Source organism: Pelodiscus sinensis, chromosome 3 (assembly GCF_052426305.1).
Source record: "Pelodiscus sinensis isolate ZL-2025 chromosome 3, ASM5242630v1, whole genome shotgun sequence".
Classification (NCBI taxonomy): Eukaryota; Metazoa; Chordata; order Testudines; family Trionychidae; genus Pelodiscus; species Pelodiscus sinensis.
Genome location: NC_143054.1, coordinates 127249817 through 127277148, shown reverse-complemented (window position 1 = coordinate 127277148; position 27332 = coordinate 127249817). Strand labels below are relative to the sequence as shown.

The 27332-nt window shown below is 41.0% G+C and overlaps 1 protein-coding gene across 1 annotated transcript in view; it reads left to right on the top strand.

The window, feature by feature from the left end:
* Nucleotides 1-27332, top strand: part of PCNX2 (pecanex 2) — a 224394-nt gene that overhangs the window by 195625 nt on the left and 1437 nt on the right. Inside the window, exons 28-33 of the mRNA XM_089777363.1 lie at nt 2038-2141; nt 12007-12151; nt 16192-16422; nt 16819-17093; nt 18411-18595; nt 25713-26161. Of these exons, the coding sequence (XP_089633489.1) occupies nt 2038-2141; nt 12007-12151; nt 16192-16422; nt 16819-17093; nt 18411-18595; nt 25713-26161 (1389 nt within the window). The remainder of the gene's footprint in view (nt 1-2037; nt 2142-12006; nt 12152-16191; nt 16423-16818; nt 17094-18410; nt 18596-25712; nt 26162-27332) is intronic.

Genomic DNA, 27332 nt, shown 5'->3' with positions numbered 1-27332 from the left:
AATTTTGAATAGTTTTTTTTAAATACACATCCCATGCCATTGTTAGTTTAGATCTCTTCAGTTAGCCTGCACTTAGAACTTTTCAGAAAATATTACTGCTCTTCATTAGGGAGATTCCCACTCAAGGGGTGCCCTAGGAATGATAATTTGGGCATTCTTATCCTATCTTCAATGTTTTACCCATATGGTGTCAAAAACACTTTCATATTAAGTAAGTATGCTGCTTATCCAAGAGCACAGGTCAGATCTGAGAAGTCATGGTACAAATCTGACACTTTTTATTGCAAAACTGTAGAAAATCACCATTCAACTCTAGGGGGCCAAGTAGGAGCTTACAGTTAATTACCTGTTCGTGCTTTCTGAACCCTGATTAATGGGTCTTCAGTCATTTCCCAGGTAAAATCCATATTACAGTGGGATTCTGTTGGCAGCACACAAAGTAAAATAGAGTCACAGACATGCAAATTTTATTGCATATACTCAGATTATTAATGACAGTGCAACTAAATTAGCAATACAGGTTTTTCAGTCATCACAGCATATTTTTTGTGAACTGTGCACTTGAGACTCTTGTCTTGCATTTTCCTTTGCTGACCCTATCCATAAGCTTGACAGCGTGCTTGATTCTTAATATTCCTTCTCCTATTTCTCATGTCTGTAAGCCTACTTCTCACTCATTCCATATCATTTCCCATGTAAAGACTACAGTGATTCCAACTCCACTGAATTTCTCCCGTGTGCCTTCATCTGCCTAAGCTATCACCTTGACTATTATTTTTAAATCTCTACCTGTATTCTGTCTACTCTCTCACACAGAACTTATTTCTTTTTCTACTCTTCTGCATTCATTTAACACTTACACTGTCAAGTGCTGACAATCTCTTGGGAGATGCTAAGCTCTTGAGTTGAAGGGACATTCATCACTTCCCAGGAGAGATGCTTCATCCTTTGCAGAGCTGGGCCCTGTGACCCTGCCTCTTCTCCCACTTGTAATACAAGGATATTCTTTTCTCATTCTTGAGAGTAATTTTCCTGGATTTCTCTGCCTCATCAATACTCCATCTCTCTTTAAACATGTAAATCTTGAAACATTTGTGTTCTCCATTGCACCTCTCTCAACTCCTTTCTCCCTCCTTTATTGTTAAATGCTTTATTTTCTCCATACAATAGTTGAGATTTTTCAAAGGTGTTTAAATGGATTTAAAATGCATTGTTTCCATTGACATTTCTGGGAACTGGGCATCCAAATCCTCGTGATGGCCAATCCAATGCTTCTACACAACTCTTCTCTGCAATTTGCATCTCTCTTGTATATTTGAATACTGTGAAGCATACTGGGAAACATTTTGTGTGGAAGATGCTGTGTAAAATAAAGCTGCCTTGCAGAGCTTTGAAGAAATGTGTATTTTATAGAAGGAGGTGCAAAATATTTGCCTCATTTTCAGGAATAGGGTACGGGTGACAAGAAAAATTCATTAATATATGGGCTGAAAGAGAACAAAATTCAAAAGAATGTGGTATGTGTAAAGGAAATAGTTCAATCTCTTGTTAAAATATGATGTCATTGCCTTCATTGATGTCATTTATGATGTCAGTCACTAATGGCCCTATCCTGCATACCTTTTCAGAGCCAGATTGTGTTTCTAAGATCTGCACACATAATAAAGATTTCACAAACTTCCTGTTTCCCATGTGGAAATGGTTGTATTCCCTCTTCAGTGATGCTCATCAGACTCTTTCCAAGACACTGATAAATAAAGCACTAGTAGGATCTAGTTAACTCATTTTAAAACTTTTTGTTTCTTACCATTAGGCTAAATGAGCTTTCATTTGATTAGCAGCAGACTCTTGGTCTTGATGATCATCCTTCCTATTATTTTTAATTACATAGCAGTGTTTTATTTGGGTATAGTTACATGGCAACGTAAGTTTCATAAATTTAACTATGCATTGATCTATTTTATTTATAGGATTGTGGTAACAATTTTTTGACTAGGTTACATGTAGAACTAACATGCTGTCCTTAAACTTTTGCAGCATCTGGATTGTGATGAGGATTCACCTTTAGTAACTCTTTCCTTTGCCCTGTGTATTCTGGGTAGAAGATCTTTGGGAACAGCAGCCCACAATATGGCGATCAGGTAATTTATAGAACTGTAGACGTGCTGACATAGTTATATTGATACAAAAATTGTGACAAGACTAAGCTCAATCCTGGGTAGCTACTTTGAATGTCTTTGCCTTAATTGAATAGTTAAGAAAAAATGAGCACAGCTAACTTGTATTACTTTGAAAACATTTTTATGTTATAAGCTTTTTTCCCTTCTCAAGATAAAGCAATCCTTAAAATATTTGTTTTTAGCTTTCTTATCTTTATCTGAGATGTCTATAAAGTCTGCTTTTATGTCTTCTTCTTTGAGCGAGTGACTCAAAACTCATGACCCATATTGCTTATTTTTCAGTGTGTTGACATTCTGTGTTTCCTTCCAAGCTTTCATCTCTCTATTAACAGCTGCATGTGCCCTTGCTGTTTTCAGTTTATTTGGGATGGAGTTGACTTTTTAAATTTTTTTAAGTGTGATTTTTAGTGAGTAATATTCCTTTCAGTCTCTTCTGAATTTATACTATTTTCTCTGCAAACCTAATTTTAGAATATGCAAAGTTTGTGGAAAAATTGATGTGTACTGATGGGATTTTCAGGGAAAAGATTAAACCAGTCTTGGTCTGTGCCTATCCATAGTTATACCACAATAAAAGGGGCATCAGAAATGCACATAGATAGTAGTAAAGCTGCTTAAAAGCATTGCTATGCAGCTGTTACCTCAGATACTGATATCTCCATTATGGTATATCAGCACTTTAGCAAAGGCAACTACATTTAATGAGCCTCATGATTAGCAGATAATGGCTGCCTACAGTATCTTTGCTATTGCAAATAGTTAATTTTAGCTCAGTCTTTTCTAAGTTTAATATAGAGAATAGTGCAGGTAAGGTTAATTACCTGGAGATACTTTTGTAAAGATTTTAATTGTCACCACTGGAGCTGGTTACTAGACACCCACGCACATAGAAGCATTTCCAGCTAATTGGATGTCTCTTTTCTTACGTATACTTAACAATGCCTTTCTTGGGGGGTGCAAGAAGCATATACAGGAGAGATGGAGAAGTCACATAATTTGTACAATTATTATCAGTGGGTTTTTTTTCTTGTATGTGTTTTGGCATCTCCAATTAAATGTGGGTCTTTCATTCTAGTAAGATTGTACTGATGGGCTGACCACTGTTGTGAACAATAGTCCCTTACGAGGGTCTGTTAACAAAAAAAAGGCTTAAAATTAGGCTTAGAATAGTTTTGCCAATATCTTCTTCGCTTTTACCTCACAAGACACTTTCCAAGAAGCCTGTCACTTGGCCTTCCTTTTTAGTTGGCAAATCCTATAATAAACTCAGGATCTCTCAGATTAGATTAAAAAAACTCCACTGACGTTTACTACCAAATTCAGGCTATGGAGTGATTCATCTGGAACATATGTTGTAAGGCCACGGTAAAATGAGTATATCTCTGTCTTTGAGACTCCTTTTTAATCAGAAGGTCATAGAGCTGAACTGAAGAATAAGGTCAAAATAAAGTATATCTGGCTGTTATAGGGACCCTGAGAAAAAAAATCTAAAATCGGTACCCAGGTGGGAATATTTCCATGTTGATATCAAGACTGTTATCAATAAAGAAAACTACAGATCCACTGTCTTCTCCACCAGACATAGCTCTTATTACAGTTATCATGTTTACCACTTGACACAGTGTCAGAAGATCTTAGGAACACAAAGAAGATGGTATTCAGTGCAACTCATATAGTAATATACAGTAATTCCTCATTTAAGACTATAGATATGTTTCAGAAAATGACCGTGTTAAGTGAAAACGTGTTATGGGGGGGGTCAATTTTCCCAATGAAAATAATGGGGGTTGCATTTCAAGTGGTGGTGTCTGTTGGGACCGGAACATAAGGTTGGGGGAGAAAGGGGACTGGGTAACAGCAGGGAGAGGAGGTGTTTGGCTCTGGGGAAGGGAAGGAGAGGAGAGGAGAGGGGGATTGGGTTGGGAGTATGCCCGTGATGGGTCTGCTTGGACCCGCACTGCGTCCAGCGAGGGGGAGTCAGCGGGGAACAGTGCAGTGAGTGGCAAACCCTCCACCGCTTTGCAGGGAGGCAGGGGAAGCCCCGTGCAGCTGCCAGCGATGGGCCAGCTGGGGAAATCGTGTTATTCCAGGGATGGTCGTGTAATTCAAAAAACGTTCCCTAAAAAAAAATCGTGCTATCGCGAAAACATGTTAAGCAGGCATGTGTTAAATGAGGAATTACTGTACTCAGTTGATGTTGCCTTTTTATTAGCGTTGATCCTTTTTGTCTACTCAAGCAATGTAGAGGACTTGGATTGCATTGCAATTCTGTTTTAAAACAAATTGAGGGAAGAATAAGTAGGACCAGTACGCATTTGACACTGGAGAACACAGATAAATCTTTGCCAAGGGAACGGCAAAAATTCAGCCCTTTTCCATGGATGAACGTCAGGACATATTGTGAATCTTATTGGATTAGGCTATTTAAAAATATACATATATTAGTTTGGGTTTGGTGTACAGATTAAATTCAAATCGGTAGTAATTGATAAATATAGACCAATGTGTGTGTTAGTGGTCTATAATATGACTAAAAGGACTTCTCCCCAATTTATAAGAGGCCACTAAAACATTCTATATAATGTCCAAATGCTAGCTAAAAATTATGTGTGGGCTTTCTTTTCCTTAGATACAATCACAGATAGGATGATCAGAACTAACCTTACATCTCCCTTGTACTTTCTATTTTGCTAAACAATAATAAGGGATACACTCCCCTTTTATGATCCTTGTCTATGTATTTTCTAGAGGTTCTCTGTGGATTTCCATTAGGAAAAGCTGAGATGTAACACGTAGTCTGAGGATTGTAGCATGCTAGCTATTTCTATTCAGCAGATCTCATGGGAGGAGGTACAGAATTCTGACAGATGTAAATGAATCAGTAGAGAATCTCTGAAGCTAACTTACACATTGGTTGGGCTGTATTCTGATCTCTGTTATGGTAGTGTAAATCTGAAGAAGTTCCATTGATAGCAGCAAAGTTACTTTGGATTTACACTAGTGTAAATAGCTCCTTATGTGATTGGGGAGTGCTGAGCATGCTGGTGCTTAACACAAAATAATAATGCAAAACCAGTGGATCAAAAAGCTGGGTTGAACAGCATCAAAATGGAAATTTACTAAGTGTATGGAAACTATCAGTTTACATATGTTTTTTTCTAATATATTAATCAGTAAATAATATTGTGTAAACAAGGTTTTAAATCTTCTTTTATAACGTTTGTAAGTAATTTTTCATTGTGCCTGTTCATGTAAATGTCATTACAAACCCAGCATTAATACTAAATTACATAATATGTTTACTCATAAAGGAAGCAAAACATTGCTATGCAAATCACATATTCTCTTAAATTGTTGTTAGGCAGCATCTCGCACATCTCAGCAGGATACTTTGAAGAATGATATCATATTACCATTAGTTTATTCAGGTGTCAATGTCATTTTTCATGTAGTGTAAGGGGGTTTGTGTGAACGTTAAAAATATATTCATTAATCCTTCAAAAAGAAAAAAAGGCTACATTTGATAATCTTTAATATAAATTTGGACTCTGGAAAAATTCCAGATATGTAAATACCTTCCAGTAAAGAGTCCTCAAGTGTCATTGTTTTGGAGCATGGGAGAAGGTGTGAGACCAGGTATCTGCTGAAGATTAAGAAAAACAAATCAGTATCTTGTAATGCAAAAAAATAAAAAATGAGAGAGCCTTGAAATTAACTAGGGTCCATGAAGTTTGAGGTTTGGATTCTAAGGTTTACTGCATTCACTATGTGCTGCAGTGCTCTGCCCAACTGGCGATTCCCCCTGGAGAATTCCTCTGTGTAGGGGAATCTCTGGCTCCAGTAAAGCCGGGGTAGGCAACTGCTTCTGATCCGTGTTCTGTCACCGCTACCACCTCCATTCCCATCAGGGTTGCATTGCCTCTCATAAGTAGAAGAGAAGTACAATGAAGCAAGTTTCCACTGTGCTTTTACATGCAGATTAAAGCAGCCCCTCTGTGGCTTTGTCTGCCAAGGCTGAACAAAATCAGGAAGTCATGGTCAACTCACTGTCAGCATGCCCTTTCCAGTGGGAGAGCGGGAGAGGTTAGCCCAAAAATTCTTCTAATGTATATACCCATTGTGATTTCTCTCACTTGAGTCTACCTTCTCTTGAGACTTTAAATGAGATTACTCTGAAGGAGAGTCCAGGTCTAATGCAGAGGATACATGAAGGAAGGATAGGACGGGAAGTAGAGGATAATTTGTTAGAGTAAACAGAATGGAATAAGAAGCACATATTTTGCTATCCAGTTACATTTGTGTATATTCCCATTGGCATAAATATGAGTTTCATTTGTATAGCCGATGGACAAATCTGGCCCATGGTATTTTTTATAATACTGTCTGTGATACTACCAAATAAATGTTAAATCCCTATTAATAAAATATAATGTCTAACAATATAACATGTAGATTTCTTTTTTTTTAAATGTCCTTATTACAAAACTTTGAAGTTCCAGAGGGACAGAAAATTGTTGTATATTTACCATTACGATTTTTACAATTATTAAAACTCTGATGTAAATTAAGCCACAAAGGCTTTGTCTAAAATCTACCATAGATAGATTGTGGATAATTCCCATGAAGGCAAATGAGAGTTACAAGTACTCATTGAAGCAAAGTAAGCCCTTAGCTGTTAATGTTTTAGGATCCAAAATATCTCATGAAGCTGATAGAAGTGTGTCTAGCAGAGCAAAAAAGATTTCCCCAGTCAGTTAAGTCAAACAGCTCATGTAAATTTTAAGGGAAGCTTTCTGTACCACACGGGAACAAAAATCGTCTCATAAATCTAAGTCTAATACATCCCTTCCTACAGCAAGGTTGCATAAAAAGTAAAGTTACTAGGGAAAGTTCATGTGGACTCCTCTGGCATTTCCTAACTATTGTCTCCTCAGTGAGGTGGCATTGTGGCTGTCTCTGCAAAGAGCACATTGGGAATGGTATATGTACTGCATGGATTCGTGTCTATGGTTTCAATGTGATGCTTTCATAGGGCTTGGCTTTCTTTCTCAAATATATTTACTGTCTGGTCTCTCATCACTATTCTGTAGGATTCTTAAGAAACAAGGAGTCTCAGGTTTCAGTAAACAGTTACTCAAACCACATAATGGATGAAACTGGAGTCAATATCTTACTCAGAGAACCCATAAATGGTTTCCCTGTCTTTTTCTAGTCTCCTTCTTGTTAGAAGTCTGAAGAGTCCACAAGTAGACACTAGGCCACATTGTGGATCAATGGAAAATTCTGTTATCAAACCATGCAGAGGGCTTGCCCCCTTCTTGCTGCGTCTCACTTGTTTCTCACCATCATGGTTGGCTGAGGAGTCGGTCTGAACTGCTGATTGCCTCCCCACCTGTGCCTATGTTCCCCTAACCCTTAAGGGGATATAAGGCTCCGAGTGGGGGTTAGAGGTGTCAGTCTGACTAGCTCAGGTTTTCATATGCTGGCTAACACTTTAGCATCTAATATGGGGAGCATTAAAGGCCTCTTGAATAGTGGTCACCAACCAGTAGATCAAGATCTACTGGTGCATCCTGGAGCCTCTGACACATGATCCTGACTGGTTTGTCCAGGAGACTATCAAGTGCTGGTGCTTCAGCTGCCCCTCCTCTCACTGTCATGATGTTCCTGCCCTCTGCCTTGGAGCTGCCCCCCTTGGAGCTGCCTGCTTGCTGTGCAGGATGTGGGAGGCTGCAGAGAAGGGCACTGATATCGGGGTACACCTCTCCCCCCACAGTGTACCCCATCTGCACAGAAAGGGGGACATGACAGGGCTCAGGATACAGCGAGCAAGGCGGGACCTTGGAGAAAGTGTTGAGTAGGAGTGGGGGCTCGGCAAAGGAGCAGGAAACGGACAAGGGTATTTGGGTTTTAGATAGATACTGGATTCCATTTAAATTCAAAAAGTGATCGTGTGCTTTAAAAGGTTGGAGTCCACTGCTCCAGAATGTCTGTCAGAAATGGGTTTACTGGGGGGACAAAGTTTTGTCCTGATACATTCCCACCCAATAAACCCAGAGTCTCATCTGCAATAGACTTTTAAACTGAGAAACGTCCCACCATTTCTACCATCTGAATAGTGGTACCACTGATCTAAACAAGACATCAGCATCTTTTTAACAGCAGCCATATAGGCCTCTTCTGAGCAGAGTAATATGACATAGTAATTAAAATAATGATGGCTGCTCAGAGCACGGTCTACCCTACCTTTCCCCCAATTGCTACCATTAGTACAGAGGATCCAGTATTAGCAGCATCAGGTCCAGGTTAGCAAGGGAAAAAAAGAAACAAAGAAAGTAGTGTGGACACACACAACCATTGTTTGCATAGATGTTTGCCATGGACTCAGACAGGAGGACAATTCTGTTTTGGCTGGGTTGCCCTAGCTCTGATCATGGCGGATTATCCAGTCTCTTAACCCCTTCTCACTGCACACTTTAAGGAACAGTTCATCCTAAGATCTTCCTATAATTCTCTAGAATAGCCTTTAAATTATTTGACATTTTAATGCTTTTACTTAATAGGGCTGGAAGTTGTGTCATATGTAGCACTAATATCTCCATTAGGTAAATGTAACTTCTTTGGCATGAAACTATATTGTAATCAAATGGGTGTGGTGTGAGCTAATAACTACAACAGGGATACTAAAATGTGTATGTTAAAACTGGGCCAAAAAACTAAACCCGGCCGTGAGAGAGGCCAGAAATCAAAGAATTTGGCTATTGCTTCATGATGATCTCATGTGAGTCTTCATTCTAAGAGTAACGGGAAATAACAATGGCTGTATGTTGTGTTGATTAATAAATATATGGTACATGGAAGTGATGAAATGAGACAGTGCCAAAATGGAAGAAGGATGTACCCACAGCTAATTATCAGCATAAGAAAAAACTTTTTTGTATTTTTTTTAATAAAATAAATCCATACCATTGCCTCGGGAGACGCACATAATCTGTCAGAGATGATAAATAAACACAAACATCCATCAGGATACTCTTAAGGGTATTTATTTATTTAATCCTGTCTCAGCATGGGATACTGGACTAGATGTCCCCTTGAGTTCCCCTCCACTCCTATGTTTCAATAATATATAATATTAAATGCAATTGCCCTTTAGATTTCCTACCGCTATTATTCTGTTCCTGATATGGATCTTTTTTGCCGTAGAAATATTGGTCTTAGGAAATTTTGGTGAGTGAATTTAGTATACATTAGAATGTGGGATTGGCAGTTCTTTCTAAATCCAGGCACGGTGGGTTTTTCTACGCTACAGAGACAATCAAAGCTTCCACAATCGATCCTCCGGGGTTCAAATTAGCAGGTCTACTGAAGACACACTAATTTGAACTGAGAGGGCACTTCCGTGGTGTCAGTAGTCCTGCTCCTTACAACGAGTAAGGAAAGTTGATGGGAAAGTGTGCTCCCATTAACTTCCCGCTGTGTGGATGGCGCCAAAACACAATTTAAGATATTTTGACTCCAGGTACATAATTAATATAGCTGGAGTTGCGTATCTTCAGTTGACTTTCCCCTTTAGTGTAGAACAGGCCAGTGAGTGCAAATACTGTGCTAGCTATCCACTCGCCACTCTACTGGTGCAGTTCAATTCGTACTTGCAAAATCCACAGTCATTCTAATCCTGGACCTACCTTTAGTGGGTGTTGCCACTCCCACCAGATTGTGTAATATGTACAAAGTCTATAATGGTCTTTGATTTGGAGCTGTGTGCAATCTGTAGGAAGGAAAAACCAGTTCACTGTGCTGCCTACTCTCCTCCCACCTCAGACCACCTCCTTCTGCAGAATCATGCCCTACAAAACAACTCTATAGAATCTCATTATTAGCAGCTTTTCTTGTATTTAAATCCTTTTTACAGGATAAAAATTAATAGCTGCATACTGGATGTTTGGTCAAAGGATGACATGGGTGGGACAGTGGGACTTCTTCTCAGCAGCGTCAAGTGAATATGTCACATTCTTAAACATATATTTCATTAGCCTGGATATACACATTAATATAATGGTTTCTTATACTGATTTCCCAGGTACAAACTAGGATGTTGGCATATTACTGTTTCCCAATCTCTGGGTGAGATTGAAAGTCAAAAGAACTTAGGCACTTTTAAAAAAATCCCACTCAGTGTTATTAAATACTAATAACCATAAGTAAATTAAGATCTCAGAGGGGCGTTCCAGCATTTATAACATTCTCAGCAGTGTCACCGGTCTCTGCCTTTCAATCTATGTGTAGTGTGACCTCAGTTCACACTGATTAGTTGGTTTGTATTACACAGCACCTTTAAAGAGAAAATTGGTATCCAGCTGGTAATAGCCTATATCTTTCTATTACAATTTTTAAAACATGTTACCCACTCAGGTCCAAATTAGAACTGTATTGCGGTAGAAGATAGACCACGCAATTTCCTATCTCCCTGTTCTCTCCCTTGGAAAGAGAATTACTTTCTCCCCCGCATACACCCTTCTCCTAAAATAATTATAAAAGCTCAATTAAGTGGAGAGCTCACACATTCTCTGGAGAAAGCCTGGATGGTAATGGAAATCTCTAAGATCTTATTGCTTTTCTCCTAAGAGTCTTTAAAATGTAAAACTCCACTCTTGTAAGAGTGAATAAAATGTCAGGTAGATTAAATAATGTCCTGTGGGTTTATAACAGATGTCCTAAGGTCTAATTCTGTTTTCTTCAACACTATGACCTGCTTCTTCTGAATAGTTTTAGGCCATTGATTTCAGTTGCTTTCATTAAAAATACAAACTTTTTGTAAACATCTGTTATAGTCCTGGGAAGCTTTTGGTCACAGATAAGCATTAGAGCTGAACGTAGTAGTTTTGCGTCCCAGGGGTCTGTGCAAACATTTCCCTTAGTTTTGATCCCCTGAATTTGCACCCTGTGCATCTTGCTTTAAGTATGTCAAGCTCAAGCAAGCTCAAAGCCTCCAAACCAAACACTATCAGAAGCACCAAGGTCCATCTGACTTCTTATCAAAACTACACAGAACAGTGTAGTGTTCATTATTTCAATGCAAAACACCCCAATGTTTGCTCAAACCTGTTCCCTGGTTTCCTTGAAATGTTCTTGAATCTTAATGTACTTTATAACATGCCTGATTTAATTTGCAGGTTTAGAATGAAACCAGACAAGTTTTAGGCTTCGCTGAAAGTATTTTTTGCAGCTGTGGTTGGCATCTGCAAATCTTTTATATCTAAATGTTGCGTCTTGCCAGTTTAAACTGCTAAAGCTAATGATACTCTGCATTTTAAAGGTCAATAAACAAGGAGCCCAATCTTGCAATGTTCATTCATGCTAGTAGACACATTGGTATCAATGGGACAATTCTCCTAGGTATAAGTCAGATGATCAGCCCAAGATATAACTAAAAATGTTACTAGTAAGCAGCCACACTTGTTTAATAGTCTGGTAGCACTTTAAAAACTAACAAAATATGTAGATGATTCGTGAGCTTTCGTGGGCACAGGCTACTTCTTCAGGTGACCAGAGTGTTGGTCCGGTCTACCTTGGCTACCCCTCTGAAGCTTGTTTAATAGTTACAGTCCAATTTACTCTCATTTACTGTGCAAGCTGCAGGAGAAAGTAGGTAAATTTTAACCACAACTTCTAAACAGGACTTCATTATGTGATTTCAGTAGCATTTCTCACTTTTTCCAGGTACACTATCAACTCCAGTAATTTGTGAAAATGGAAGTGTATGTAATGATTGGTTCAGTATGAAACTGTTGTTCTGGGAATAACTAATGTTGTTATTTTACAGTTTAGATTCCTTTCTTTATGGACTCCATGCTCTGTTCAAAGGAGACTTTCGAATTACAGCAAAAGATGAATGGGTGTTTGCAGACATGGATCTGTTGCATAAGGTTGTCGCTCCAGCAGTCAGAATGTCCTTGAAGCTCCATCAGGCAGGTTTTTCAACATTATTATTGTACATGTTTTCCTAAGGAAATACAGGAAACCTCTGAAACTTCCCCAAAACAAAATGAGACAGGAATATTATAGTTGCAGCTTTATTCTGAATAACTTGTTTGTCCACTCACTTTGCACATGATTATATTTGTTTGGCTTATATTTCCCCCATGTGATTTTTTTTTTGCTCCCCCCCCCCCCCCGCAATTTAAAATAATTTATTTTCTGGGTTCTTGGTTTTTATGGAGACAAAACTCTCCCATTGACTACAATCACAGTTTCACCTGCATAGAAATTACAAGATTCATTCCTAGATATTTTTAATTAGACTGATTTGATTGATATTTTATTAAACCATTTATGTGCTAAAAAAGAAACTTTCTGATAATATTTCTTTTAAAAAATTCCAGTTGAGGGGAAAAGTTGAAAAGGGTCTTAAACCTTTCAAGCATCAGTCCAGTACCACCACTCTTTCATTGCTTATGCCATGAAGTTTCTGAATATGTCGATAATGGGGTCGTGTTTTGATCTGTCTCACAGATGGGGACCTGAAGTGTTGCCACTGCAGTCATTGCAGTTTTACCTGTGTAACTCAGAGCAATACAGTATTTTTGGTGCTATACTATGTTACCCAGTGTTGCTTGGGTCTTTAATTGAAGTAATTTTGGGAAGGGGGAGGAATAAATGAAAAAGTGTACATGCTTGATTTCAATGACTGTACGTTTTAACAATGAAGGAAAATGAAGGCTGGGGGGAGGGCTTGGGGGTGAGAAGAGACGGGGCGGGTGGCTTAGGGCAGAAGATTGGGAGGTGTGGGAGGCTCAAGGGAAGGGAGGAGGTAGGGACCTCAGGGAAAGGAGAAGTCATGGGGAGATGGGAGTTGTAGGATTTAGGGCAGGGGGCTCAGGACACGAGGCTGGGAGGTAGGTTGGAGGCAAGGATGGTGCTACTCCGGAAGCATCTGCTCCCTGAAGGCTGTGGCAGTGCTCACCGGCCAGTGGCTCCTCCCGAGGGGCTAGGAGTGCACTCCCTGGAGGATGGCTTCTCCCAGGAGAAAGGGATCTGGGTCTGCGTACTTGTGTGGCCTCCAGTTGCTCCCCCCCCCAGCCTACAGCCTATCTGGGGGTGGGGGCAGCCCCCAGTCAGCTCCTCCCCCCTCCAGGCTGCAGTTATTCCATGGGGGGCTTATTTGGTGAAGTGGCCCCCATATCCTGCAGCTTGTTGGGGGGCCAGTCAGTCTGTGGACTGGCCCCGGCCTCAAGCTGTCCCGACCTCCAGCTGCCCCTCCACCCTGCAGCTGGTCTGGGGGAGCAATGCTTTTGGGGGCTAACCAGCCTCCATCCTGCAGTCTGTTTGTGGGGATGCTCCAGGGGCCTGTCCAGGCTCTGTGGGCTGCACCTATCCTTCAAGATCTCCTGCAGTCTGTAGGCTGTCTGTTGGAGGCTAGGCTCTGAGGGTTGCCCCCGGCCTCCAGTGGCCCCCCTGAAGCCTATTGAGGTGGAAGTGAGGCTATGGGGGCAGCACCTGGCCTCCAGTAATCCCCAGGCAGGCTGTGTGTGTGTGGGGGGGGGGGAACAAGACTCTCGGGGCTACTTCCTCTCCAGGGGCTACTACCTCCTCCAGCAGCCCCCATCCCTACGGCCTGCAGGCTCTCCACAGAAAGGGGCAGGCTTTAGGTTTGGGGGAGGAGGGCTCCTTATCTGGTCTGGTGGCTGGAAAGATGGTGGAGTCCACACTCTTTGTGCTGTAGTTGTCCCCAGTGGCTACTCAGTATTATGTCCATCCACTCTGCCCCCTCCCTTTCTATGTTGTGGAAAATAGCCCCATTCCCAGCGTTTTCTGTTTTCCAGGCACAACCAAACCCTGACCTTGCTTTAAGTTAGAAGAGGAAGCTGCATTCCAAATTTGGGACCCTAGCTGTCACCGATTGGGAGGAGGTCTTGAGCAATGCACTCACAGATGCATAGACAGAAAGACGCACTCTAGAACATATAGAAAGTGAAGTCCCACCCACCCTGGGACAGCCAGACAGCTGCCCCAGGGATTCATCAGTGGGGTTAAGGCAAGCTTACTCCTGCCCTGGCCCTGCATCATTCCTGAAAGCAGCTGGCATGTACAACAGTGGTTCCAAGGTGCCATGTGCTGCCCCTTATCTACAGGCACTGAGCCCACAGTTTCTACTGGCCACAGTTCTCCATTACTGATTAATGGGAGCTGCAGGAGTGGTGTCCGCATTGTCTATAGAGGTTGTGAATGTAGTGGATGGTGGAGCTGCTGTATGATAATCTAAGGCTGCTATTGATCCATAATAATTTGTATGAATACTGCATGTAACTGGGTCAGTGAGTTACAGTATAGATAGATTGGGTAATTAGACTTTCCTATGTGGATCTATTGATTCAACTTGCTAGGGGGCTGTTGGAAGAACAAACAGGAATGCAACCCAATGGCTATAGACAAATACCACTGCAACAACCACTTGGGTGGTGGCAGTGGCAAGCCAGTGGCTTAGTTGCAGGTTCCATCGCATAGTTACAGACATGTTTTGCCAATGCTGTGAGCTTACACATCCAAGGAACACTAAACGTTTAAAAGGACACTCTGGTGAGAGATGAGGGGGGGAGCTGTGTGCAAGCCTTTTACAGGCCTGTACGTGGGGAGGGGATGTGCAAAGGGTGTGAAAGCGCCCCGTAAATTCCCCCGAGTAAGCATACTCTGGCCAGCCAGGGGAAGGCGGAGCCACATGCTGCCCGGGCCTCCTCCCCCATGTTCTGACTAGCCTGGGGAAGGCTGGGGCTGATTTCTCTGCTTACTTAGGGGATCATAGGGGTGCATTCACACACTTGCGGTCCTCATTTACGAAAACAGCACACACACTCACACACACACAGAAATTTCTGCATACAGGCCTGCTTTGTGATGAAAGAGATGGACATGGTGGATGAAGACAGGTCTTGAAGAAGAGTCTGCAGATGTCCCAGCCCTCCTGGAACAGTGAGCCTCCGGTAAAGGGAGGAAAGCTGTGTATTGTTTTGCGTTCTGGGGTTTCTGTTCTAAATAAATAATACTTTGATTTAATTGGGCTTCCTGGTCAACCACTGATCATAGCTCCCAGAAGGAAAAGTACTGATGGCACTGAACCTACTTCAGACCTTCTGAGGTATTTACAGTTGATTGACAGGGGACTGCAGCCCAGGACCTAGTATATGAGAGGGAGGATTGTGTAATTCTACCCCAAAAGAGGTAACAGCTCAAGGCCTGAGAACTGAGCGGGGTATGCTCAGAGACACCAAGAGGGATGAGAGGTGAAGTTAACTCAGTAACTATGACAGTGAAAAATTGCCCTTTTCAGGTGAGTTTTGATGGATATTACATGCTAGTAATGTATAATAGAATATCAATTCTGTCTTAGATAGTAAAGATTTTTTTTTGCTTTTAAAACTGCTATAAACAAGTTTTAAAAAGCACTATACAAAGCATATGAACTCCTGCACCCCATTGACACAGTTCCCTTACAACATTAATAGTGGTAATATTATTGTGTATCAGATTAAAAAAACAGCCCACTATTGTGATATCTCTTGATGTGTTCTTCAGACTTCTAGTTTTCTTTTTTCAGTAAATAATGGAGTTCCACCTAATGTACAGCATTTCACAAGTTGTTCTATTTCAGTCCCAACCTACATGAAAGAACTTGCAGGTGGTTCGATGTGGTTGAACTTTCATTCTTTGTGTCTGTCCAGAAAAGAGGGTTGATATGCCCTAAGTTACTTGTCGTCATACAAATATTTTCTTTATGTAGACTGCTATGTTACGAGGGTGTTAACTGTTCTATCCCTTTTCCCTCAACCAATCCACACCTTCACCCTGTGTTATCTCTGACGTAGTCTTTATGGATCCTCCTAACCTGTTTCAACAGAAGTCAGCTAGTGCTTTGACAATGACTTCAATGAAAGCATGAACTTATTTATCAGCAATAGCTGTTCTCTTTTCATGGAACTGTTTGACCATAGTAATGCATTTCATCTAATACCAGGACCAGTTCACCTGTCCAGATGAATATGAAGACCATGCCATTCTGTATGAGGCAATCCAGTCCTTTGAGGAAAAGATTGTAATTTGCCATGAGGGTGATCCTGCCTGGCGCAGAGCTGTACTCTCTAACAGAGAAGAGCTTCTCACCTTGAGACATATAGTGGATGAAGGGACAGATGAATATAAAGTTATTATGCTCCACAAAAGCTACTTGAGCTTCAAAGTTATCAAGGTACCAAAGCCACCTTTCTAGTATTTCAGCTTTGTATTATTTCATCTGTGTCTAAATCACTACATACACAGGCAGTCTTCATTTGGTGAACTCTTGGGGCCTGCATGCCATTGCTGAGTAAGGAAAATTAGCTAAGAGAGGGAGATTGATCAGGAATCTACTGGAGGCAGGGGATTGGAAGCAGGAATTTTGGATTCTGTATGGCCATGGTCAATTTGCTTAAATTTCCTGTCTTTTTGTTTACTGAAGACAATTCGAGCGTCTCTGTGTAATATTTGTTACGTTTCTTGAGATTTGTTGATAAAAAGTACCATGTGGAAATTATGGTTCTATTTGTATGAAATGCCCATTGTAGTATTTTCTAAATGGAAAACCTATTCTTCTATTTAACTGTAGGTAAACAAGGAATGTGTCAGAGGGTTTTGGGCGGGGCAGCAACAGGAGCTGATTTTTTTGCGCAATCGTAATCCAGAGCGAGGCAGCATCCAGAACAATAAACAAGTCTTGAGGAACTTGATTAACTCTTCATGCGATCAACCGTTGGGATATCCGATGTATGTTTCCCCGTTAACCACATCATATATAGGGACACACAGCCAACTGATGAGCATCTGGGGTGGACCTGTCAGTTTGGATAACATTAAAACATGGTTCAGATCCAAGTGGTTAAGGTAGGTGGTTAGACAGTAGTCAGCCTGTGGTACAATATGCAGGGAAGGAAGCCTGCAATCATGTGACTTTCTATTAAGAGAGTTTCTCACTGTGTGAGAAAAATTATTAATTCCTGATGGGTGTGAGCATAGCTAGATATATAGAATAGCTTCCAACTACTGTGGAAAGCAAACTCTGAGTTCTGCTAATGACATTCTAGTATAGTCCTCTGTCAACCAGACAGCATCATTATCATCATACTACTTAGCAGACCTGTTGGCAATGATCTTATTCTGAAAAGATTGACTTCACAATACAAATGATTCTAAGGCATTTTACCCTTTGCTTTATGTAAATGACTATATAAACTTCCCACAGTGCAGTGACTCCTAATATGTTGAAACATGGCTATAGTGCTGTGCTCCAAAGCTTTGACAGTTTGGGTCAGATAAGCATTCCGAGTTATGATACTTATCCAAAACACATCTAACATTTTTATTATTTTTGTGGTAATTTTCATAAAGAAATAAATAACAAAAATATAATAAAGGTAAATGGCTTATAGCTTGTATGTTACCAAATACCACAAATTTTGCAAGATATTTAATCAAATTATGCCATTATGAAACCTTATCATTTGTCAAAGCTGCAAGATCAGACAGTATTACACAATCTAATCTTGTATTGAATCTCCACCATCAAGGCCCAACTTCCACAATACGTAATTCCAGCAGCTCTCTGTCTCCCCTCCTGCCCCCTTCCTTCTGTCACTGGCATCTTTCTGCAGACACTCCTGCAAGCACTGTTCAGACAGGACTAGTGCATTTGACCAGCTGCCCACCCCATTTCTTTCAAGGCGGTAGAGGAGGGACAAAACCCTACTTTGTTTGACCCATCACTGCATTTCTGTTTGCTCTACTGGGGTTTGCTTTGTGTATTAATTTCACAGAATGCACTTAATTTCCAGAGCATCTGAGAGTGGGGAGAGAAAAGCATGCCACTTGGCTACCTCACATAAAGATGTGCATTATGGGACCCAGTAGACATTGGATTAAGGATGCTGTTGGGTTTCAGGACTCCAACATCAAGACAGATTTGGTTTGGGCAATGAACAAAGTTTGATGTTGCTTTTTACTTTGACCAAACCAAATAATCACCTCCAAGATAACTATAATGTAATACAATTACAATCCTCAAAATTGTAAGAGCTCTGTTGAATACATTTAGCGGCCTGCTCAGAGCACACCTATTCATTTGTACTGTGAGCTTATCTAATGTTGGTTGTACACGTTCTGGTAAACAACATAACTTGACAGTATGTCACATCTCACAAACAGAATGCGGAAGGACTGTCATGCAAGCCACAACAGTGGCAGCAACATTGAAGAGGTGGAGAGTGGTGGTGGGTCTTCATCCAGCCACAATTCTGCAAGTAACTCAAGCCAGAGTAGTAGCTCACAGCACACAAGGAATGGAACCCCTCAGCTGCTGCCTTCTTCACAAGATTGCCATCAATATGCAGGTATGTATATCAAAATGTGGGTTCTATTAACATTCTGCTTAGGCTTGTTGTTCCTCAGGGGAAATGTGCCTGGTGCGTTTGGTGCTTTATTTTATAGCTTTAGGGCATGATGCAGTCAAGTACTTAGAGGAACCATCATCATGAATTCTAGGTTCTCTAAAGTCAGAGTGTATAAAGTGTGATTCAAATTCATCTGCTGGTAATTCTGGCCTCAGGAAAGATCTACAGCTCTCAATTTACCAAAAATTACATGTGCAGGATGTCCCCGCTATAAGTTGCCCCAGGATATGTTGGTTCCGCACTAGCGTCATTGACGCTTGTGGGAACTATTCTGTTTTAAGTCCTCCCAATCCCCACTCTTCTGTTGTGCAAGAAAAAGAACAATTCATGCAAATGGAAGTCAACCATAGGAGAAAAAAAATCCCCACTTTATGACCTTTCAGTGCATATTTTTTTGAACGTAACTTGGACGTGTAGCAGGGACGCCCTATAGAAAACCACTCCCGTATTTACCTGCTCTGGTGAAGCTGAGGTTAGCACACACAATCCACTCTCCACCTTCTCTCTTTGATAATGTAATATAAATAATGAGAAATACAGCAGGAGACAGAGAGGAATGTAATTGCTGGAGCTAAATTTAATTTTCCCAAAAATTAACCAAAATAACAGAGGGGTGGTTTTTTTTGTTTTGTTTTTTTTTAACTCTGAAACTAATTCCAGAGTGATGAGACAACTGATGAGCAGGATCGGATGTGTGAGCATGGCAAAGATAGTGATGCTGCCAGATTCTTGCCAAATTATTACACTTCATATCAAATACTGTTTTTAAAAAGTTTAAAAATTTGTAAGTGACATCATGGGCCAGATTTGCCCCTGTGTCTGAGACCCACTCAGCGTAGAGGATTACAGGAGAGGTATGTGAAGGAGCTGGTTAGAGTACAGCTCCCTGATCCTGGGAACCCATTCGCATCTTAAGGGACCATATGATGCTAGGCACACACTCCCCATCTCACCTCCAACTTGTCTCATATACTAGTAGTGCAAATGAGCACAGGTGCAAGATTCCCTGGTAATGCAGATGGTTCCCCTTTCACTGGGCGTATTTTCTTCTGGATAGCTGTGGTCAGATTCTGACACCTTTATGACCTCTGAGCTGAGGATTGAAAACAAAAGAAATGTCCACTGGAAATCCTAATTTAAGAAGTAGAAATCTCAACTTCCTTCATTTCCAAGAAAATTATTAAGGAGACATGTTTAGGGGGTGAACTTCTGACTTACTCTTCCCAGGGAGAGACATTTGAGAGGACATAGGACAAACAGAATGCTATCAAAGAAGCTATATGAGTCTCCACTGACAACTACTGAATGCTAGATCCCTGACCAGGAGAAGCCTTTTGTATTGGTAGAAATTCAAACACATTTTTAGGAAGTGATTAAACAGTTCAGTCAGTGAACTCTGTGCCTTGACTGTTTATTGGGAACTTTAATTCAAGTTTTAATTGAATTGCTGAATGGGAGACATTGAGGAAAGCAAACAAGATGTCCCAATTATGAGAGCCAGTGGGTTTCCTGATCACTGATGCACATGGGATTGTTTCTCTAGTATATTTTCCATTAAGTTAATACATCACTCCTCAAAAACGGGCCAACATTTAGATCTGGTCAACCATTCTGATGTGGTGTAATTTATGTCCTCCTCACTTGTGAACAAAACTGCACTTGGAACTTGTATTCTGAGCCAAAACACTATTTTAGTCATACAATAGTCTTTAAGGCAGGGGTAGCTATTTGCTCTCTGGAAATACTGGTATAAAACTATAAAATTAGCATAAAATAATAGTTAAGCTCATCACATCTCTGACTTGCTGAAAGGTTGAGTTAATTGACTGTACATCACAGTTGTAGGTTATGACTTATGGCAGAGAACTAGGAACAGGATACTTGTACTTTGGCTCTTACATTAAAAATAATGGACAAAGCTGGAAAGAATCTTGCGATGAATATAACTTACATTGTAAGATTACAATAACTGCTGCTTTTTATTCCTGTGATGAAACAGTCCCCCTGTGCACTTTTATAATTTGACAGTGCCATAATCAGAAGGGTAAGCTTAATTGTAAAATAAGAAACCTGAGAGGTTCAAATGATAATGAATCATTTCTGGGAACTGTTTAAGAATATTTTACTAGATGCTCGAAAAGCCACAATAGTAATAAAAGGCTACACTGATAAAAGGCTACAATGCTCGGGCAGCCTGTCTCTGCTTTGAATAACATAGTGAAGGCAGAGAATTGTGCAGCCTCAGAATACCCCATTCAGAAGGGAGTCAGATGTGGGCCTTCACCCAAGAAAGGCAATGGCTGGGGAGCTGGAAGCCTGAGAGAGGGTGTCCTTATTGGATCACCGAGGGGACATACATCTGCAGTTGTACTGTTCTATGACAGGTACAACATGGTATTTTGATTGAGAAACTAGAATGATCCAAAATTAACATGGCACTCATTGCATGGATTAAAAACTGGCTAACTGATAGGTCTCACAATGTAACCGTAACAGGGACTTGTCATTGATCAGGTGTATTTCTAGTGGAATCCCACCGATTGGTTCTTGGCCTTCTACTATGTTAATATGTTTATCAATGGCTTGGAAGATAATCATCACTTCAGAAAGATTGCAGATGACACAGATTGAGGGAGTCGTAAATAATATAGAGGATAAGTCATTGACACAGATATCTAAATTGTTTTCTCACACATGTTTATCGAGCAGCATGCATTTTCATATGGCCAAATGTAAAGTCACAATCTAAGAACAAAGAATGTAAGTCACACTTATAGTATACCATCCTGGGAAGCAGTGACTTTAAAATGGACTTTGAGGTCATGGTAGGTAATCAGTTGAACATTTACTCCCATGTAATGCTGTAGCCAAATGTGATCTTTGGATGTATAAATGAGAGTAGAGTAGAGTCGTTATATGACATCTGTATATGCACTGATGTGACTGCTACTGGAATACTTTGTCTTGATTTGAGGTCGACATTTCAATTGATAAATTGGAGGGTTCAGAGAAGAACCAATAGAATTATTAAAGGATTGGAAAACATGCCGTGATAGACTCAAAGAGCTCAAACTGATTAGCTTTACAGACTTGATTAGTTTACAAATAACTGTATGAGGAACAGGAAAAACCTTTAAACGCAATAAATAGCCTAGAGACTGAGGGTATGTCTACACTACCCCCCTAGTTCGAACTAGGGGGGTAATGTATGCATACCGAACTTGCTAATGAAGCCCGGGATTTGAATTTCCCGGGCTTCATTAGCATAAAGCCGGCTCCGCCATTTTTAAAAGCCGGCTTGTTCGAACCCCGTGCCGCGCGGCTACATGCGGCACAGGCTAGATAGTTCGAACTATGTAGCCATTCCGATCTATCTGTACGCCTCGTTCAAATTCAAATCCCGGGCTTCATTAGCAAGTTCGGTATGCATACATTACCCCCCTAGTTCGAACTAGGGGGGTAGTGTAGACATACCCTTAGAGACTAACAGAACATATAGATGGTGTCATGAGTTTTCGTGGGCACAGCCCACTTCTTCAGATGAAACAGATGTGTGAGGAACAGAGATTTGAAAGTAGAGGGTGCTTTGCTGTAACAAATGTACAACAAGCGCTAATGGCTAGAAGTTGAAGCTTCTAGACGAATTCAGATTAGTAATACGGCACACATTTTTAAAAGGTCTGAATTTAACTATTGGAGCATCTTACCAAGGGTTCTGCGGGATTCTCTGTCACTGGAAATTTTTAATCATGATTTTACTAGAGCATATATTTTAGGTAAACATCCAAATGGGAATTCATTCAGATTAATTCTATGGTCTGTGTTACCCAGGAGATCAGACCAGATGATCACAATGGTCCCTTTTGGCCTTACCAATTTATGAGCCAGTTGTATTTAGTGTTTCTTAATTTAATATTTCACTTTACTGGTGGTGCCATTCAGTCTGCAAAATGCAATTACAACCCCACATAAAAATGAGGAAAATCAGAAGCACTGAAAATATGATGGGTTCACCAAAAGAAAGTGCCTTTACTTTACAATGCAGTATGTAGAACAGCTTTTGTTTCCAATGTGTTTGCTGTGCTATTTATGTGTAGATATGGGTGGTCGTGTACACAGCTGAATTTGGAATGAATATATAATATTTTTGGACAGAGGTCAGCTTGGCAGTTTAAATCATGAACAGATGTTTGTCCATATTTGTCTGAACTTACACATAATAGCCCTTCTGTTTTTAATTCATATCTGCCCTTTATAGTTTAAGATGATAACTAAAATAAGCAACTGACCTAGAAGTAGGGCTTAACCAAAACCCCAGAGTTCAAACACTTTGGATCTTCAGGGAAGTCAGAACTGCATCTACACTCAAACGCTGCAGCTCAGAGCTGTTGTTAATCACGAGTAACACTCTCCCCCGTCAGCCCATCTGAAATTCAGAGAATCCATGGGTGCGTTTTTGAATCAGTGCATGAGGCTTAGCTGCATTGGTATCTTTGGCATTAGTGGGAGCCATGAGGCTTTTATTACAAGGGCCATTTTAGAATATGTACTTTTTATTGTTCTGAGTATAGAATCAGAAATAATGTTGTGATGTAAACGGTATGCAAAATGGTTTACTACTTGCCGAGCCAACTAGATTTTATTCCAGCTATTCCAGTTATTTCCACTTTAATACATGGAAAAGAGAGGCAGAGTCAGCCAGCAGATAGGATACTGACTGAGTCAGGGGACCTGTTTATTCATTCCCTGCTCTGCGATGTAGCTCTGGACCAAGCTACATAACTTCTTTGTGCCTCAGCATCTTGTAAAAAGAGGGTGATGATGCTTTTCTTTCAAAAAGCACTTTGTTAATGTTGCCCCAGATTCACTGGAGACCACCCCAGGGTTACACTAATATGGATTTATTAAATGAGTGATTAACAATCCACTAAAGGGTTAAACTCAAGGGAATTGAGCTGTCATTAAATGCCACTATAGGGTTAAAGCAATGGTCTCCAAGCAGTAGATCAGGATCTACTGGTAGATCTTGGAGCCTCTGACAGGTGATCCCGACTGGTTTGTCCAGGAAGCTATCAAGCGCTGGCACTTCATTTACCTACCCACCCACTGTCATGCTGCTTCTGCCCTCTCCCTTGGAGCTGCCCCCTGGGGAGCCTCCTGCTTGCTGTGCAGGCTGTAGGAGGGAGAAAAGGGTGGGTGCTGACGTCAGGGTGTCCCACAAAGAATAAGAGCTCTTGCTCTTGTGGATGGGCAACAGGGTTTTTTTGCGCAAGAAACCCCTATGGCTAAAATGGCCATCAGAGCTTTCTTGCGCAAGAGTGTCACACTACCATGGATGCTCTTGCGCAAATGTACGTGGCAGTGTGGACTTGCTCTTGTGCAAGACCTTGTGTGCAAGAACTCTTGCGCAAGAAGCCTGCAGTGTAGACATAGCCAAAGAGGGCTTCTGCCACGTGCTCTCTCTTTTTATAAGAACTGGAAGGCTCCTGTCATTCATGCAGGGGTCCTTCCTCCACATTGGTGACTGAGGAGCATGCCCAGATCTCCCTCAGTCTGGGTCCTTTGTTTGCTTAGGGCAGCCTCCTGTCTTTAATTAGTCACCTCCTGGCTCCACAAGTTTAGCCTTGCTGTTTCCCTCACTAAAAACATGCTCCATTCACACACACGCTCTTAGAACAGGGTGGAATGCAGCTTAGAGCAAGTTACAAGCAAAGATTTACAAAGATTACAAAGTTGCAAGGCTCAACACTCACCAAGCTTGCAGTATGTTTTGGAACTTAAAGAGCGAAGTGGCTGAGAGTTGCTAAGTTGCAAAGCTCAACAATCTTACAACAAGGTGCAGAATTTAAAAGGCAAGGTAGCTGACAGTTACAAAGAAACAATTACAAAACTTGGAAGCTCAATGGTTACAAAGATACCGTCAAAGAACAGCAACTGTCTGAGAACAATTTCCATCTACAAATCATAAGTAATAGAGTGACTTAGAAGACAACTGCCCCCCTTAAACAGTGTTCACAGCAATGCAGTCTGCAGCAGGTTTTGTCATTCTCCAAGTCATGTGTTGGCAGGACCTTACAGTTTAATGCATTTCCAGAAAATGTGTGTGTAAATCAAGTAATATCTCAGGCTTTATGCAACAAAAATCTATGGATTATAAGATCTAAGTAATAGAAATATCCTTAATATAGGATTATTATATGACTTTCATTGAAATCATTCCTGAATTCATTAAGTGATCAGATTTCTAGAGAATTGTCTATTGTGGATTTATGTTGATTTACTGCTGAAAAATTTCAGGTTTTGAACATACTTGCTGCTTATTATGGAACTTCAGCCCCTTTGCCTCACCCCTTCCTAGTTCATGCATTGGAGTAGAAAAATCAACAGCCTAAGAATCCGTGAAAGGCAAAATTCATGCCTGCATTATTAGGCCTTTAAAGGTTTGCTGTTTTCAAAAATATTAATACTTTTTGAAACCCACAGTTATGACTAGGACATTAAAGTACCAGCATATGTTAAGTTTTTGGGCTTCCAGTATATGGCATGCCATCCTAGCACTCAAATGAACAGGCTGTCTATGAGTTTGACACAGAATCAATACAAAGAAGCATCGAGCATATTAGGTGCCTGTACCTTCTGCCTCTGATCTGGGGAGTTCATTATGTTCACAAGCTGATAGCTGGTGTACGGATTATAAGAGCTCAGTAAAAGAAATCCCTGAAAGGCAGCACACCTAAGTTGCTTTGGGAATCTTGCCTTCTGTTTCTCCCTTTATTCATCTGGGAAGTGGTTTTAATAATGACATTATTTCTGTTCCTCCCAAAGGGCCAGAGTCTCTGCTCCCATCAAAGGCAATGGAACATTTGAAACACTGCACTGCCAATGAGATGGACCAAATTACTCCATGTGTTTTATCAGTCTCTAGTTTCTATAATTCTATAAAGAGCACTACATAAAATATACATTATTAACCAGATAGAACCAATAATATGTGTGCTTTGATGGTATGTAACTGAAAACATAATTTAAAGCAAAACTATATTGCTCTCTTTTAAAGGCAGAAGAAAATACAGGAGTCAGTCTGTTCAGACACATGCTGCTTTGAACCAGAGGCCACCAGTTTCAAGTCGTTCTGAACCAGTTGTAGAAAGTTACCAACCATTTATCCAAGCTTCCACATCTGCCCATGAAATTGCCCAGAGGCTTTCCAGAAGCCAGTTGTCCTTCCACAACTCAGTCACATCGGTGTTTTCTCAGACCCCTGCCGTTCCTGCTGAAGGCCAGTTAACTGTCCAGAATAGAGCTGAAGCAGTGCTTAGGTCCAGTCTGGCTTCTTCCACCAGCTCTACTCTCAGCCTTTTATTTGGCAAGAGAAGTTTTTCAAGTGCTTTGGTGATTTCTGGGCTCTCAGCTGCTGATGGAGGAAATACAACTGATACCCAGTCATCCAGCAGTGTTAACATTACCATGGGTCCATCTGCTAGAGCCGCGAGCCAAGCAACACGGGTAAGACAGAGTCATATTAGTGGGAGCTATACTTCTATTCAGCTCATGTTCTTGTACTGCACTTACCACTGGTAGTATTCAAGCATCTGCCAGGAGTGCATTATTAAGCAATGTGACTAACATCTGTCACATGAGTAAAAGAAAGACTCAATTTGTTCTCACCCCAGGGAAATTGCATGTGCACTCCAGTATTGTGTATGGTTGGCTAGTTGACTGTATGATTTTATTTTTGAGTCCAGTCATTCTTCTTCCTGAAGTCTATCATCCTTACTACAGACCCCCTGGAGTGGTAAAATAAAATCAAAATTATCATGACACAATTCAGCAAATCCAAAGAGAGATTGAGGGCATAATTATTACTAAATCATTTGGCATTTTCAAAGGAAACCAAATTGATTTGTTGTCATTAGGACAAAATCGTTGGATATGGAGAGCCCCCATCTGGTTTCTCATGTACACAGCATAACAATATACTAAACCAGAAGGATACCAAGGTTGTCCAAGCCCGAGGTGGCAGAAGCCTTAAGATCTGTGTATATTTTAGCCTCACCCTAACGACAATATGTAATGTTCAGGAATGCTGCAAAATGAAGACAATGAGTTTTGTCATTAAGTCCAGTAGGGGCTGGACATTATTCATCCTCGAATAAGAAAGGCAAGCAGTATTGTGTTTTGTCTCTCTACAACACCAATAACCATTCATGGCACTGCACAAAGAAGCAAGACACAACCCCTTCCCAAAGAGCTTACAGTCTAAGGCAGTGGTCACCAACCACTAAATCAGGATCTACCAGATCTTGGAACCTCTGACAGGTGATCTTGACTGGTTTGGCCAAGAGGCTATCAAGTACCAGCACTTCAGCTGTCCCTTCCCTCACTGCTGCACATCTCCTGCCCTTTGCCTTGAAGCTTCCCCTTCTTCCCCCCAGGATCCTCCTGCTTGTGGTACAGATTAGGGAAGGGAGAGGAGGGAGTGCTGATGTCAGGGTGCTTGCTCTTCCACCCTGTATTCTTTCTCCACACAATGGGAGGGGAACACAACAGGGCTTGGGATGGAAGGAGTTTGCTGGCTGCTTTTGAGAGTGGTACAGGGCCAGGGCAGGGGTGAGCCTGCTTTAGCCCCACTGCACCACCACCCAGGAGCCACCTGAGGTAATCAGCGTCCAGCTGG